An 18,785-nucleotide genomic window follows, 5' to 3' on the forward strand; every position below is an offset into this window, starting at 1 on the left:
TGAAATCAATACTCGCAATGATCTCCATCTTTTTTGAGTCATGTCTCAAAATCCCAACAAAACCTAGTGAGGATTTGGGAAGAATGATGGAAACTTATCTATGGCAAGGCAACTCTGAATCTTGAAAAATCCCTTGATGAGATGGGATAAAGTGTGCACATCCTCTAAGGAAGAACAAAGAGCTTGTGTCTCATAAAAACACCCAACCTTTTCCAATTAGGAAAGAATCTTTTATGAAGACTGTTGATGACATTAAGAGAGTTTCCTTCAACCAGAACTTTCATAAAACTAAGGGAAGAAGCCAGTGAAATCCCAGCAATCGTAGCCTCCCATTCTGCTTCAATATTCATCTGGCAGCTAAGAAAAAGAAAACCACCTTGAACAAATCTACCTTGCTCATCTCTTAGCACCTCATCTGCACCAATAAAACGTAGATTGTTCTTATATGCTCCATCAAGTTGATGTTCATAATTCCTTTAGATTCTCAACCACAACAAATGTTTTCTAGAAATTGATTGTCTCTAACCCCATTAACAGGGGAACAGTTATGCATTTTAAGGACCTGCTATCAATAATATAAAATAATATTTAATGAATGATTCATGGATACATAGATAACTATTAAGTACTTTTTAACCGTATCATGGTTTCATTTCCATGTTGCTTATTATTTTGACTTCAAAAATCTTATTGAAAATGTTTTTGCTTTAAACCTTTACAATTTATTCATTTTAGAGCTTATCATTTAATCATAACTCGTAAAATGTTATTTTTTAAAATTATTTTGATTATTAAAATTCTTTTTGGGTGAACATATATATATTTTAAAAAAACGTAATCAAATTTGATTATTGAGTCTTTTAATTGTACTCATTAACATTTTTGTATATATTCTATTTTGAAACAAACTTTTGCTTATGTTCCTCTCAGGTTTCATTGATGTTGTCAATGTGGATTGTATGCATTGTGAGTTTTATTTAGTTATGGTTTAGATGTTATTACTGAGAGTGTATCTCATGGCCTTGTAGATGCTTCTTCCTGTTGCTGTTGAAGATGTGAAGAGAGAGGTTAAAATATTGCAGGCCTTGAGCGGGCATGAGAATGTGGTCCAATTTTACAATGCATTTGAAGATGATGATTATGTTTACATAGTAATGGAGTGAGTATTTGCAGGTTAATATGAATCTCAAATTATAACCACTTAAATATCTTTATTATAATTTTCGTTCTGAACACTTAAATTTGCATTTATTAAATATGCACAGGTCCTAGTGATCATTAAATTCATTTGGAAATTTTCGTTCTGGAAATTTGAATTTTTTTTCTTGTTTAAAATGTGTAATTATTGTGTTTCTAATTCTGATATCTATAACTATATAGAAGTTCATTTGACTCTCTAGATTATAAGAAGTGCCGCCTATTCTTTCTAAATAAAATGTCAATTTTGTAGTGAACTTATATAATCTAAATTAGAAATGAAGTTCATATATACACTTTCTCTATGACAAACTTTTTAACTGTTTTTTCTTTAAAAGAATGCACTCAATAATAGATCTAAAAGTGTGGGAAATCGTAAATCATTTATAACAACATTGTTATGCATATTATAAATGCTATTTGTTTCTTTAAGGAGCATTGCCAAGTGTTTAGGACGATCTTGCAACTATAATTTTTGTTATATTAGTGTGAGGTGTAAAAACATTTATGGTGAATATTGGTCAAAGATACTGATGTTTTCATTTATATAATTTTCAGTTAGAGCTATTTTCAACAGATAAAAGCATAATTGCATGCAGTTTAGCTAGAACTACTTGATAAATCCATCTATTGTGTTTGTTATTGTTGGAAATTATATTTCAATGTTTCAAACCTATGTAGATTGGAAACCAATCTCAACAATAGCAAACAACGGTAAACATTGTTAGTGTAAATAATTGTTATATTGTAGATGTTCTGGTGTATGTGTTAGTGGTTAGGCTACTATGATTTTTGGGTCAGTCCATGGTTTTTACAAGTTGGGTAGTTTGTGATGATTTTGTGCAACTACCACACCTCTTAGCATTGATCTGTACATTTACTTTGTGAATATAGTTGTTATTCTTTTCTCATTTGAGAATTGTTTGGCAATTACTGAATATTTTAGTTGGCAACCTATAATAACAAAGTCACTATTGGGCTAAAGGCACTTATATAGTGGCTCTTGGTTATAACCCTTAATAGGGATAATGATAAAAATAGAAACTTCCCGTGGTGGAACTAAATATGGAACAAATTCAGCTAGCCTAAATACTTCATTTCATAGTTTCTTTGTCAAAACTAATGCTTCACTTGAGACACTATTAAAATGAGAGGATTTTGGGGCCCTTCAAATGAGTTTTGTGTGGTACCAAGGAAGAATACGTTGCTCACCTTTTCTTCCAATGTCCTTTTGCTTTAGGAATTTGGGGACAATGGTGGTTGATCTAGAACTGTTTTATCATTCATGCTACTCGTTTGAGTTTTAGGTAAGCATGGTTCAACCACCCTCTACAACTAGTATGCTTAAGGTTGTCTGGGAGCTTGTTTGTATTTCCATCCTTTGGCAGATCTGGCTAGAATGGAACCATTAGGTTTTCCAAGGTCACTAAAGTCTCACCTCGCAAATTTGGCAAAAGGTTATGGATTCTATAAAGAGACCATTGTTGACAAGTGTTGCATGGATAAGATCCTGTCCCCCTTTGGTCTTCAAAATTCAAAAACCTTAAAGATTTATTTTCCTGGTGCTTCCTCTTGTTACTTTCACCTTGCCTTGTAGGTTTCTAGAAAGGTGGGTAGGTCTTGTAAATGGTCTCTACTTAGTTTTTTTTAAAATTAATATTGATGGTTCTTCTTGTGGCAATACAAGTGTTGTCAAGTTTGGAGAGGTAGCCAAAGATAGGCATGCTTTCTTTTTTTGTTTTTCTACTATGGGGATCGAAACCAACAATTAGGTGGAAGCCCATGCCATTCTTTTGGAACTTGAAAAAGCTTCTGAGTTGGGTTGGACAAAGATTATTTATAAAACAGATTCATTAATCATAGTTTCTCTTTTTAGAGAGAAAACTTGAGTCCTAGTGGTTGGTGACTTTACTTGAGCAGATTCTTTATCTTACTTGTATGTTTGAAGGTTTATCCTTTGTTCATATGCCCTAGGAATGGAACTTGGTTGTGGATTGTCTTGCCAAATGGGCCATAGAGGAAAATCGTGACTAGAATGTCTTTGTCTCTCACTTCTCCATCTGGTTCATAATTATTAATCTTGACTTTTTTTTTTTAACTCTATCATAGTTCAAGTTTGTTGATTGCCATTCTCCTTGGAACTCTTTAACTAAGTACCTATTGATGCGTGTTTTGTGACGCTTGCCAACACAGAATAAAATACCAAGTATTCTATCCTCTTTTGAATAAGGAAACCTCAAATGCAGAACAATGTGATAAAATAAGGCAACACCAAGGTTTACAATGTGAACAATGCGACTTTACGATGGATAGACTCAGTGAAAATATGTGATTTGCTGTTCTCACAAAGGGATTTATGCTTTTCACTGGAACTGGAATACTAAACTGATTCGAACTTCAAATAAAAGACAAAAAGGGATAAGGTTAGAGAAATCTAATCTAAGAACCTAAGGACAATGAAGATAATGGATATTGATTAGATAGATGGATTCCATAAATCAAGCTTTGCTTCACCATGAGGAAACAACTACACACAACTGATGCAATCTCTAAAGGTAACAAAGGATTTTCATATTGTAAACATTCATGCAAATACCCAATACTAGCGCAATCCAAATGAACATCCACAATCGAACTAGTGCTAAATTAGTTTCAGACTAACCATACATTGCAATTTGCAATCAACAAACTGTTGGAAATATTGTCATTGATGTCAAAGATACAAGTTTGGTTTTATATGTTGGTATCTATGAATACGCAACCCACATGTTTATATATGAACAGTGATTCATATAATGAGAAGACTGAATGTTGCAAACAAAAGATACAGTGCAGCAGTGATACTCCAATTGACTTCTTAATAGTGATACCCAACAGTTCATATTATGGCAGCGATCCTGATAATCATCACAGTTGTCATTGAAGTCAGATTTATGAAAGCTATATGTATCCATTAAATAACTAGTAGCGATTACACTTACACAGTGATATAATACAAAACATTGTTATATGACATTGTGGATGGACACCAGTGATAGCAGAGATATCAAGAAAGGCTTGATTCATTATAAAGTCAGCGATAAGTATATGTTTGGAGGCAGCGCCAACATAGCAGTGACTGCATATTTGTATTCATCAAGTTACGGATATCTAATATGGACTGTGATCCATACAAAGGTCATCCATATGACCAAAAAAAAAGATATTTGTGCAATGCTTCTCATAAAAAAGATCAACTTTTGAAGTAGAAACCATGCAAAATGTTGAAACAACACACAAAGATCCACCATATCTTCAATGAAAATCATGTATCAATTTTGACATAGTCGTGGCAACAATTTTTGATCTCCTCCTACTACTACTGCTACTTGCTTCTAACTATGAACTTCTATTCTCTTACAATTGAGAAGAGCAAGCCTTATATAAACTTCTTGATTACAAATGAAGGGCCATAAACTAGATAGGTAACATGTAGAGAACACGTTATCATGATACCGGTCCATAAACTAGATAGGTACCAGACCTAATTTGGGTCCACCACACCAAAGCGATGTCTCCAATCGATTGAAGCACGGTAATTCAATGAAACCCTAAGTGAAGGTAGTTATATCTACCACCTCTTACATTTAATGCCATCCAATGAGGAAATTAAAATGAGCTGTACAATCATATTCAATGTAATTCTACATGCCAATTTCCTTCTTTGTAGGAGTCATGTTTGATGAATCTGGACATGTTGACCTTGAATTGTTTGATTAGTGGAGATGAGAAAGCGCCACATCAGCTTGCATGCCTTGTAAACTTCCTCCTTTCATTTCATCTAGCTCTTTGTTTCAACTCCACTTCTATATCATCATAAAGAAGTCTTTGTATTTCCAGCAGTATCTCTTGATACTTAACATCACCCGGTCGTTTGATTGATTGTGATGGTTCATATTCCCAAATTGCATCATCTTGATTATTATTCTCTATATCTCCTTCGGATGAGTTTCTAACTTTGATTAACTCTTTTGGAGCTATCTACTTTGCAATTTCCTTGGCCTCGGGCTTCATTGCCCATTTCCATCTTCATCTTGGGAATCCTTCATGATGTCTTGATATCCTCGATGTTTTCTTCCATTTTGTGTTGTTGAGTCCTTCATGTTGTAATGTTCGTCCTTCACATAGAGTAATGTCCTTCTTCGTCCTCATCTTGAATTCCTTCTTGAAGTATGAATCTTGTGTTTCCTTGCATTGTTGTCTTCCAAGTTGTCTTATCCGCTTTCTTTGAACTTGAACACCTTAAGCTATGTTTGACATTTTTGTCATTGATGTCAAGTGATATTGAATTGATTTGAAGTAGCTGCTTGAGCTCCTTTTCTTCCTGCTTGAGGTGCTTGGTTGGTTGTTTCAGCTACCTGGATGCTTGCTTCAGCTGCTTGAGGTGCCTAAGTGTCTACTTGAGCTGTCCGTATGCTTACTTCAGCTGTTTGAGTGTTTGCTTAAGCAGTGTGTGAGCTTGCTTCTCACCTTGTCAGCTGCTACATCAACTTTCTTGCCAAATCATCTGCCCAGCTAAGCTAGTCCTCTGTGGTTGACTCATCTTTGTTGAATATTTAATTTTCAATTTGACTTGTGTTGAATTTGTGTTGGCGGCATTATTGTACACGGGAATAAGATTAGTTAATTATGTGTAAATGTGTTGGTTAGTTGGCAACCGAGGGGTGGTAGTTGCGGTGCGACGGTTGGCGCTCGCACCCCCTCGGTACCCTTTTATACTTCGGAATGTAACTTGTAACATACACTTATTATGAATAGAATATCTCTTATACTTTGTCTGATATTTACGACATTATTCTGCATTATGTTCTTTATGCTTTAAGTTATTCACCCGAGAGGGCAAACAATTTGCTTCAAGGGTCTTATATCTTTGGTTCAACATGTAATGGCCCCTATTTATACTAAGTCAATTATCAAGCAACATGTATGTTACTACCTTAATTAAGCATAGTCAACAATACCTTGTGACATAGCTTCTTAAAATCATCCCCTAATTTACAACTGCTCCGTCCCTTTTCCCAGAAGAGGGCATGGCTGTCTAGGGCGCTTGAAACCAACTCTCAAGTTAGCCCAAATTACTGAACTCAGTCCATTCACCTTTGGGGCATGCAGCCCAGATTTCAGGAGGAGTCTTTCACCCTTGGGGCATCCTATCGGATGGATTTACTCCGCCCCTCCCTAGCAGCTCCCATCTCCCTAGGGGATTTGGAGAAATACAGAACTGATTATAGATAAGGTTGGTTTTATAGAGTTCTATTACAAGAATTTATTAACTGACATTTCATTCTTATTATCTTGGATTCTTATAATTAGTTAATTGAAGTCATGTTTAAGATGCCTTAATTTGTGTTTGAAGAATTTGTATTACTGTGAATCTAGTTAATACTGTCTACTTGTTCTTCAGAATAGATTACTGATTTAATCGTGTATGTATATTTATACAGGTTGCAATTATTCTTTATATATATATATATATAGATTATATTATCAATTATAAATGTATTTACTAATTACCTGTTGTATAAATTATTAATATCATTGCTGACTTAAAATATTAGTTATTAATATATTTGTGACTGTAAAGGCAGACAGATCTGACATCTGGTCTGCCATTATATAAAATTAACATGACTCATACGTATTGCTGTCTATATTAACATTACTGTTAAATTCTGCATACAGGTATTATTAGGCTTCATATATTAGGCATACGTAACAAGCACATCCCCTATGCATATTGCCAGAACAAGGATGTTACTGCCTGTAACTCAATAACAATTATGTTCCGATCTGATCGATGGTGATAATATATATATTCTCCTCCCTTCGATGCCTTTGATAGAGGTTTGCCCAGTCTTAAGTACCTTTCAGTGTTTGCAAATAAACACGTCTCTTCATAGGGAGACGTCTACCTGGCCAAGGGATGTCTTCTTTCCCTCGTTGATCGATTAGACTAAGGGCATGTTCTCATGCGGCTGCTTAGCTTATTTTGGCTAGCAGCTGCTGCTCAATATTTTTAGGGATTATTTGTGAAGCAGCTGACCCCATGAAGATTTATCTTTGTTGAAGAAATAAAATCTTTAAAAAAAGAGGGAAAGAAAATTGTGGAGCCATGTGGCATTTTTGTTAATAAGTAGCCAATGCTTATTTCCAGCCCCCCCTTTTGTTCCATAGCTTATTTCTAATTCCTAAAAAATAGCTACTCCACCAAAATAGGGAAAGATTCTCAATTATCCTTTTTTGACAATTTTTAAGTTGCATGGGAACACTTAACTGCTTAAATTTAAGCAGAAAATAGAGTTAAGCAGTCGCATGGGAACATGATGTAAGAGCCCAACCTAAATATTAGGCACCGTTTCCTTTTAATTGGTAGTACTTGTTTAAAGTAATATATATATATGTTAAATGATAAATATTTAATTTTGTTCAAAGTAATATATGTTAAATGATAAATATTTAATATTATTTTGTAATACTATATATATATAGTTTAATAATATCAATTTGTCTACAAATTTTTGTTTCATCACTAATTCATATGTTAAGTGCAAGGAAAAGAATGGCAATAATGATATTATGAAAATATTAATGTTGGGATATTACACAACACATGTTCAACGGAGGTATGTGTAACGGCTCATCTCTTTAAAAGGAGAAGTCGTGAATAAGTGTGTTCGTGAAAATTAATATCTTGTCACCGCATGGAGAAAGTGGAAGTCGTGGGTGTTAAAAATTAATCTGCTGTGTATTGTTTTCGTTTTCTTTCCGGAAGTGGAGTCGGCAGTTATCCAGGGTATTGTGATTTTTAAATTGCTTTTAATAGACATTCAGAAGGGAGTCGAAACAATATTTTTTATTGTTATTTAGTTTCTGCAGATGCCCATGCCGTGTAGAGATAGTTGACTGCCATGAACCAAAAAAAAATAAAAAAATTATAAGGGGAAAACGTTTCTTTTAATTAATAATGCTGAGAACAGGTGGCGTTTTTTCATGGAAAGAAAGATGTTACGGGAGGTAGTGGTGTTTGAGTAGTAGTTCGTGAAATTTGAAGTCATTATGGTATCGCAGAAAATGGAGGAAGTTATATACTATTTCACAACTAGACAGGGATATGTGTGATTTTTTTTATGATTGAATTTTTTCAAACAGGGTAAGACATGGTATTGTGAGGTGCTGCTATGTTGAACAGTCTTGTATGGTATAAAAAATCACAAGTTTATGTTTAAACAAGAACGGTGTTGTTAAAAAGCTTTAAAATGTGACTCTGATACAGGAGTTGTGTGGGGGATTATTATTTTTTTGAATATGCTGCTGATATAATTTCAAGAAAGAAAGTAATATGGAAATAGCATGATGGTTGACTACTTTTGAAAAATAAGGGATATTGGATGTGCAGCTTTGTTTTTGGTGTGGGGATAAAGTGTTTTATTATCTCAATTAAATCTTGAAGTATCTCAGTGTGTATGTGATGCAGAACAAATTTGTTTGTAGAAGTTTTCAATCTGCCTGGACGTGTCTGTAGTGATGTGCAAACAATTACATTTCCAGATTGAATCTATATTGTGACATGATAAGATGATCATATTATAATAATCTTTCAGAGGTCTTCTGCAAAAGGTGTTAAGATTGATACAGAAATTTTCTTGTTTTGAAGAAGTTATTTTTGAAGAGTTTGAGGTTGGTACCTCTTTCAAGTAGAGTGGGTGCTTCACTTTGCAGGGTGTGTTCTTCGGGTGCGTTCTTCAGAGAGTTGGTGCTCTCAACAAACTGGTTGTTCTTTTGTAATCTGGGTTGGTGCCAATTAAGGAAGCTATTTGATGCCGTGGTTTTTTACCTGAAAGGGTTTTCCACGAGAAATCTTGTGTTTATGTTTTGTGGTTGCTCTTTTCATGTTTCATTTAGTTAATTGGTTTAAAAGGATTTAACACATTGAGTTTGAATTTCAAAGGGGAAAATCGACCTTGACATGGATTATGAGGGGGAAATGCAAGACTTAGTTAAGGAATTTCTAACAAATTCAACTTCTAAATATTTCAATGGAAATTGCAACTTGGACAAGGGTTTTGAAGGAAACTTAACCTTAATGTTGGATTTTGGAAAGAATTTCAAATCTATTTCAAGAAGCAATTTTTAGGATTTTCCTTATTCCCTTTCTTGTCAAGGTTAGAAATTTGACCTTGATAAGGAATTTTCCATGTCTTGGTATCACATCCTTGAAAGTTTTCCTCACCGAATCCACACTTAGCATTTCCAAACAACAACTTTTGAGACAATATTTTCCTGCTTTGCCAAGTGAAATCTCCTCATAATCTTGCATTTCATCCTTGAATTCCTAGACCATGAATTAGGTATTCTTAACCAACACTTATAAATTTTCATTGAATGTCCACAAATTGACAAGGACACATGCAAGATAAACCTTGCACCCCTACCCGTTCCATGCATTAGTCATTGATTTTTCCTAGACTGACAAGACATTACTACCTCCTCCCAAAGGCTCAAAGATCAAAATTACCGCCAAGCTAAGCCGAACTAAGGGAAAACGACTATCCTAACAAGTGAAAAAGAGGGGTCCCCATTTGCAATGGGCGTGTGTGTGTTTACAACACAACAGTAACTTTGTTGGTCTTCTAGACTTTTAGGTTTTTGATTTCTTTGGAATGCTCAATATCTTGTTTCTACCAACTTAGCTGATAAGGGGCTCCCTTTATTCAAGGAGTATGGCTGTTTGATAGGCTCTTTGGGTTTTTTGGGAACAAGATTATGTAATTTTCTCTTTTTGTTTTATTTATGGTTTTGGCTATTTGGAAATCACTACCTTGTAATATGTAATAGGTTTATTTTAATATATTTATCCTTTTTGCCAAAAAGATAAATAAAAAAATACCAAGATTCAGACCTCAAAGAGGCAAAATTTGAAGATTAATCATCCCCATTCTTGTCATAATAGGATGGCAATGATGATGAATCTGAGATTAGTGGCCAAACCTAAGTGTGTGATTAGAAGATGAATGAATCTAAATAATCATGTCTGGTGTATTGTCAAGGAGGACATGGCTAAGCTAGTCATCATCAATACCTAAAATGCAAATTAATGGGAGCATTGAAGTTGATTGTTATTTATTAGTTTTTTGATACTTAATGCCTTATAGTCTATTATTGCCTAAGTTGGCTTAATTGCCTAATGGCTACATATGCCAACGGATTTGTATAGATACAAGTTGCTAAGAGAATGATAAGTAATTCGTTTAGAAGCTTTGTTGTATATTCTTCCATTTCTCTCTTGTATACTTGATTGATTTGTTAGGATATAATTCATGTTTTGTATTATGATGTTGAATTAATAATATCAATTCCATTTCTAAGGCTTTTATCATATCATGTTCTTGGCTGCTCCATAGACAATCAGATTTACAAAATCATTTACCATCAAGTGTGGTATTTGATTAAATATAATTTAGCCAAGAAAGGGGTTTAATTAAGTTTTGTTACGTGGATTTTCTTTTGCCTCTTGCTATTGATCAAGCTATAAAGAGTTTGTTTGAAGAGGGAGTTAGGAAGCTAAAGATGCAAAGATTGAAGTAGCTATATGATCCATACTTTGCTTTGTATTATTCAATATTAAAAGCTTTCCTTGTATATGATGGGGACCCTATGATTCATATGTCAAGTTGGTTCCATTGTTATCTTTATTGTAATTGGTTCTATTCGGGATTCATGTATTGATGTCAAAACTAAAATGGTTTCCGTTATACACACACATTATATATATATATATATATATATATATATATATATATATATATATGTATGCATGTATGTACGTATGTTTGTGTGTACATACACACATACATACATACACACACACATGCATGCATACATACATACGTATACACACACAGAGACATACATACATACATACACACGCACGCACATACATACACACACACACACGCACATACATACGTACACACGCACGCACATACATACATACTCATACATGCACATACATACCCAATACAAGTTAATCAAACTTAATCAAATTTTCTCTGATATTAATATCGAACATGGTTAGTAATCGGTGTGTATTGCTAAATGACCTTGGTGTAGTATTTTTTGTAGATGAATGTTTGTAATGTCCTCATTTGGGAATTTTCTTAATTTAATCCTGAAACATCAATTCCGACTTAAGGTGGGAACTGTAATACAAGATTTACCCAAACTAAAGACATTTTATGATGATATTTAACTTAAAATTTTAAGAATGGTTCAAAGGATAGGACTTATCTTAATAACTTTTTTCTGATCTGTATACTTGAGATATATATATCTCAATGTTATACATTACTGCTGCTTAACTGAACCATCAGATTAGAATCATAATAAAATAGATTCTCACAACTTATGTTGTAGTTCTCCCAACTTAATCTTCAAAGGCCATGAAATGACTATAAATCTTCTCTCACAATGATCTGCCATAAACACTTCGTGTGTCCTCTCCTTTAAATCTGTTTTAGTGTTTCTATATATTTCTGCCTTGGTGTAAATCTGATATATATTTCTTACACCCTACACCTTCACAAATCTGCATATGATCTTTTTACAGTTTAGTCTTCGGACTGGTATATATATATATATATATATATATATTATCTTGTTCATTCCACCGAATATTCAAGATATGGGTAAATAAATAAATAAGAGAATGATTCCTTGCTGCTCATTGAGCCCTCCCCAATGGGAATATAAAATAATAAACTAAATTCTTCCTTATGCCACTCCATATATGGAGGTAATCCTTGTCAAGCTCATACTCCTTTTATTAGATATGTATCCTTCGCAATTCTAATCTGAGTGCCGCTTTTGGTAATCTCCAGCACTTTTCTTCTGCCGGTAACTTAATAACAGTTCTGATCTGATCTGGACGATCTTCCTCTTATTCTCCTTTCTAATGTAATTCCATTATGTTCCTCTCCAATCCCCATAAGATCTCTTTATATATCTTTATGTCTTCATGAGTAGAAAGACACCTTATGCACCTTTTCACTAATCGCACCTTTTTACTTTATAAACTTTTTATTTCTTCATCATATACTAATCGTATCGTTTTATTGCCTCTTTCTATCGAATTGGTTTCCTTTCTTTATTAACCTTTATCGCACCTTTTGTGAATAGACAAGGCGCTTCATTTATTCTTTAGCCACTTATGTTTTTAACAAACACATCACGCCTCCTTTTAACCATTCAAATCGTACCCCACCAATTCTTTAATAGAGAGCACCATTTCACTTAATTTTTGTTTATTACTAACTACCTCAAAAAAACACTAATTGCTTCATTTCTTTGCCACGAATCATCCTCAAAGATAATTGCATGAGTTGTTTGCTTTAGATATAATCACCTATTTTTAAATGATGACTGGTCGGTTAGCATCATTCTTTCAAAAATGATTTCTTATTATGTCTATATTTATCTTTAGTGAATTCTCGATTATGTTGAGCACTGTTGATTATCTGTATCTCCTTTAGTTGCTGATTGTTCTTTAATAACTAAAGTTGGTGTCTTCACAACATTGGTCAAACTTAACTTCATGTGCTGTCTATTGTGAGGGGACAATATCTGACACAGCAGTTTACTTATATGTAAAATAATAATTAACATATAATTAACTTTATTTAGGATGATTTAATAATACAATATTTATATTATTTTTGCAATAATGTATTATTATAGTTTGTTATTTTGTCAATCATATAATATTGTAAAATTTATATTATTATTTGATAAATATGAAATAAATAATATATATATATATATATATTTTAATTGTATTATTATTTTTTATGTTATCATGTTTTGATTGTTTAGATGGGGACATCACAATGTTCATTTAGAGTATGGTGCATGCTGTGCATTTTTGAACTCCATGTTTTCTAGTGAATTTGCATTACTTGCATTTTTCTTTGTTATGGCCTTAGACATTGATATTTACTTTTTTTTTTGGAGAAATCTTACTCAACTTTTGATTTGTGGTAGGTTATGTGAAGGTGGAGAGCTCCTTGATCGAATATTGAGCAAGTAAGAGTGCATATTCTTCCCTGTTTAAAATATTTTAAGTCATTTAATATGCTTCAGACACAGAATGGGTAATTCAATACCAATCTGCTCTTATTTTGAACCATTGTAATTGGGAAATGTGAAGTATGAAGTTTATAATTTATTTAAACACATGTTTTGACATGAAAACTTTTGGATCACATGCATTATGCATGGAATGTACAGAGGAAAAAGTGATGGTTTTGAACCAGTTTTGTTGAATGAAGCGATCTAGAAATTTTGAGTACGAGATACGATGTGAAATTCTGTCACAATGTTAATTTTTACCTAATTATGAAAATGGATTGATTGGCAATTGAAATATCGCTTAGATTGGACTTGCTAAATGGTATCACATGGTTTTCATTAGATGTCTTCAATTTATTAATGTTTTGATTATTACTATAATCCTGAAGCATCCATTCAATAACTTCCTATGCCTAATACTCCTCATTTTCTATTCATATAGTGTTTGATCCTCATTTCCTAACCCTTATTTGGGGCAACATGAGATTGCATTAGAGGTTGGTTCATTTTTTGTAATGTCCCATTTCTAGCATTCATAGCATGATGTTGTGGTTAGCCTATTTCCGCATGGTCCCGTAGGCTAACCAGGACATTAAAGGGACTTAGAGGCCATTTGGCCTAGACAGTTTCAATTGCAGGCCATTCTGAGGGGTTTTGAGGTAGTTTTGGGCACACTTACTATTTATAGTAAGTCATTTTGAACATGGTTGACATCCAGTGACAGTGACATGCCGATGGTAATTGTTTAAAATTGACAAGAAGATTTATTTATCATTGATATGATTTATTGTGCATTGATAAAGTTATTTTATAAAGTTAAATTTTAATTTTTTAACTTTATTAATGCATAGACTATAGTTGTGGGAAATATTTAAATAAAAGAGTTCCCTTTTATTCTATAACACATTGGAAACATAAAAAAGTGTTTGGGGACTTATGTTGAAGAAAAATCATGTCACATGGCATGGGAAATATTAAAGAAAAAACAATCGTGCTAAAATAGGGACCAAAAAAGCAATCGTGAGAATATAGGGGCGAAAAAGCAAAAATCTCAAAATTATAGGAAAGGGCGAAAAGGGTAATTTTGTTTATCCCACATTGACAAGAGGAGTGAATGAGCTCTTGGAAAGGGTTATAAAAGAGTTTGAAGAGTCCTCTTTCAGGATGCTGGGAATGAGATTAACATTATGCTGTTGGAATTCTTGGAAGTCTAATTTTTGGGATTGGAGGACGAAATCCCTCTCAGCTGACATTCTCCTTGCTGTTGAGAGACACAATTAGGAGAATAAGAGAGCTTCAAGGTAAAAAGTCATTTGTGAAATTCACCTTTCAAATCTATAGTGTTTGCAAACAGCTAGGGTTCGAATTTGAGGGGCAGAAGAGATTCTTCCTATGCTGTACGAAGTACCGGTACAGTGGCATGAATAGTACCCACGCTACAGTATCCATGCTACAGTGCTACAGTTGCTAGGAAGGATTTGAAAATTGTTAGTTTGTGCTGGAAATGGAGATTGAAGTTTGGAAATCGATCTGCTGTTACTGCAGACTTGTATGATCATTCGTTTTTTCAGTATTAAGCTGCCGTATGAGTTAGAAACCCCTAGTGATAGGTGCCAACTTGCTGGAGTCATTCACACAGACTTAGGGCAGGCCGTACATGCCTAGGAAGGAGCTGGAACAGTCAATAATAATTCTGAAAGTTGCCACAGCAGTCTGGAAACTCGATATTACTGAGTTGTACCAGTCTTGGGGTGTTTTGAAGGAGTTGCGTTGGTTATGCTGTAGCTGGAGAGTGCCATACAAGACTGATAGAAGACGTACCAGGTCTGAAACTCTGACTGGACAGCGTTTGTGGTATGTGTTTACATGTGACATCATAGTTTTGAGTGTTATTCAGCAATGTTTATGTAATCTGGGGCTTAACATACAAAAATTTCAGTCTATTGGCATTGTCATCAGCATTGAAAATAATGTAAATCTGCTTGTTATTCAGAAAAATATACTGAGTTCCTAAAATCAGTTTGTTAACACTATCATTGATTTAGTAAGTTAGTGAATACTATGACTCAATTCCTATGGTTGGATTGATGTGAGTTTGTAAGCCAACTGTTTGATATAATTCCTGAGTGTTTCAAAGAAGAGGTGCAAAAATTTCAGTGGCAAATTAGGGGTGATTATTTCGTTTTTTTGTGCTGTCCAATTATGATAAATGTTCAGGGCATTAAGTGATGATAACTTGCATATCCAAAATAGGTAATTTAGTTCTTAAAATATATACAATTAGTTAAATTCTTACATGATCTTAGAATATTCCTTATCATTGTGCAACATATTGATCATGGGAGTTAAGGTTTGGGTGAATAACTTATGGAGGCAAGAAAATAATTGATTATGTCTTTCATCCATTCCCACCAAACAATTACATGCATGTACATGTGGTATACTTATTTCCAACTTGAATTTCACAATGCAGAGATTTAATTTAACTTTTGAATCACCCGTGAGGAAACTATACAATGAACACATGTGAATATTTGAAAAGCACATAAAATGTGTTTTAAAAATAACTAGTAGACAAATTGCTCACTTTATATGGTTTATAGGACAAAAATGCTTTTCATAATGTAAATCTAGGCAAATTAAATAAACACATAAATATGTGTAAATTAACCTAGATCAATCTGGACATGCAGGAATCAGTGCCATTGGTAGGGGTAGTGATGGAGGTGCTGTATTCTTTTTCTCTATATATAAAGGGCAGCATTCTAATAATCTTATGGATGTTCTGTATTCTTCATGCAGTAGAGAGAGGGTGTTCCCTTGGTTGGAAGAAGATTATTTGTGAATTTGATTCACAGATTGCGGTGGATATGTTGAATGAGAAAAGGTTGTATGGAGTTAATTGATATTTAGCCTTAGTGGTTAAGCAAATTCTTGATTTGTGCTCCTCTTTGGATCATATTTCTTTGTGTCATATTCCTTGGAAGTGGAATAGAGTAGCAGATTGCTTGGCTAAATGGGCTTTGGAGAACTTAGAGAGGTGGGATGTGGATGACTAGGGGCTCTTGTCCTCAGAGTACTCTGAGACTTTGGAAATTGTTAATCATGGAGGACAAGATTTTGTAGAAGCTGTGTTTGTGGGGTTCCTTTTGGAACTTCTTCTTGCTATTTGCGAGGTGTCTTTTGTTGGGCCTGGGGCCTTTTGCTTTGTACTTCTTGCTTTGAGTTGAATAAATTTTGACCCCATTTTTTTTTTAAAATTTAACCTAGAACAATAAATGACAACTAGGAAATGATAAATTTTTAATAAATGCCATTTTCCAGAATTAAATGCAAAACTTAAGGTCACTTAGCTTCAAATGGTGATTGGATATGGGTGCTAAGAACTTGTATAATCAATTTGCTGCAATACAGAGAATTGATGTCCTTGATGTGCTGATTATCTCGAACTCTGAGCAGACCTAGAATCCTTTATAGCTTAAATTGCACAATCTAGGATTGATCCATTGCTGTGTGGAGTTGATTTTTAGGCTGTGGTTTTAATTTGTGTGAATGCAGATTCAGTGATCCAGTCTTTTGGAATCCCTATTGTCTGCTGATGTGTAAGGATTGGCGGTATTGAAAAATACCATAGGGAGATTGCTGGATTGCAAGGGTCGTGTTAGTGTACAGGTTGACCAACTTGATTAGATTGGCTTTGTGGTTGTAAATGGATGTTGAAGGCAATACTCTTGCACATGCATTTGTCCTAGATGATTTTGATGTAGATCTTGGTTCCTTTTAATCCTCCAAACAAATTTTCCTATGAATGCTCCTTGTGATTGCTTATGATATTTGAACGATCTAGGATGTGTTTAAATGCTCAAATGAATGTCTTTATATACCAAGACATAACAAGTAGTCACATGAATGTGTATTATGTTAACTCCCAATGAATAGTAGAAAAGAGCGCGAGTCTGTTGAAATATAGCTAGGTCGTATCCCTTGATTGGGCCGACCTAGCTTGGTAAATGTTTAATGGGCCTACTTATGTGATTATATTATGTAGCTTGTGAATGTTAAAGGGCAGGCCCTATTTGGGCGCTCAACTTGTGTAACTTGTAATTGGGTCTGGCCCTAAATGGGCATTGTAACTTGTGATTCATGCTGGGCCCTAAATGGGTGATATAATGTAACTTGTTGATGTGATAGGGCTGACCCTATAATATGTAACTTGTAATTATTATGGGTCAGACCCTATTTTGGGCGCCAACTTTAGATGTCTTATAAATTTATTGTAAAGGCCGACCTAAGTCAAATAAGATGTAAAATCTCATATATATTCAAGGCAATGCAAGCATCAATACATACATTCACACTCAGCGAATTACCTCTGCAAGGTTAGCGAACTTTTATTGTATGTGATCTGCAATTTCCTTCATTGATCAGCATCCGTGATCAACAAATTTGGAGCTGCACTCTAGGGCAGTGAATGCTTATCTGAAGCAATGAATACAATGCGAAAATAACCAGGCAGCGAACTAAAGCAGATTCATCCCTCTGCCTTATGCGAACTGTCTATAGCAGCGAACTTCATCGAATTGTGCTTATTAGTCAGCGATTTGTCTACTAGGATGGGCGAAGATCTTTTGGGCTGCCGAATTTGCCTTAGGTCTGTTGGAGCGTGTCAAGGCTGCCCAAAGGCTGTCTAAGTTTGACAGTGATCTGCACATCACCCTGACTTCCAGATTAAGATAAGTATTGCTATAGTTGATTTATGCCCTAGAAGGGTAAACTTGTAATCTGCTTAATCAAATCAGATATGAGATTATTGTTGCTAGGTTTTTCCTCCAAGAGGGAGGTTTTCTCAAGGTATCACTGTTATGTGTGCATTTGTGTTTCTTGTTCTTTACTGTCAATTAGATTGCTAAGTTTAACATAAAACTAACATGGTATCAGAGCTTGGTTCGTAATAGGTGTGATCAGATTCATCAATTATAGTCATTTTTCAGTCTAACCTACTGCTCAAGTTCAGGTCAACATGGCTTCTTATCTTAGGACTGAAGATAGGTTGGAAGGTTCCGCCAATTACACTTCATGGAAGGTCAGAATAATGATGGCCTTAAATGACCCAACTGAATACATCAGCAAGGATGCTGCTGAACCTCAAGACAAAAAGGAGAAGGAAGAGTGGAAGAAGAAGGACTACCAAGTACAAAGGATGATTATTGATTTCGTCAAAGATCGCATTGTGTCATCCATCTCCAAGAAGAAGACCGTGAAAGAGATGTTCAACACATTGGAGAAGATGTACGAAGTCAACAACACTAGCTACATACTTGCCTTAAGAATCAGCTCTCTCACATCAAATTGGAGAAAGGAGAACCTGTAGCTGCTTACTTCATGAGGATCTCTCAGCTAAGGGATTAGCTTTCTACCGTTGGGAA

General features: G+C 34.4%; 1 protein-coding gene across 1 annotated transcript in view; it reads left to right on the forward strand.

Annotated features, from left to right (window-relative positions):
- The window catches only part of LOC131075667 (calcium-dependent protein kinase 28), a 200,210-nt gene that overhangs the window by 65,749 nt on the left and 115,676 nt on the right, over positions 1-18,785 (forward strand). The window contains exons 2-3 of the mRNA XM_058012512.2: positions 1,029-1,159; positions 13,273-13,314. Coding sequence (XP_057868495.1) covers positions 1,029-1,159; positions 13,273-13,314 — 173 coding nt within the window. The remainder of the gene's footprint in view (positions 1-1,028; positions 1,160-13,272; positions 13,315-18,785) is intronic.

This window comes from Cryptomeria japonica, chromosome 3, assembly GCF_030272615.1.
Source record: "Cryptomeria japonica chromosome 3, Sugi_1.0, whole genome shotgun sequence".
In the NCBI taxonomy this organism is placed as follows: Eukaryota; Viridiplantae; Streptophyta; class Pinopsida; order Cupressales; family Cupressaceae; genus Cryptomeria; species Cryptomeria japonica.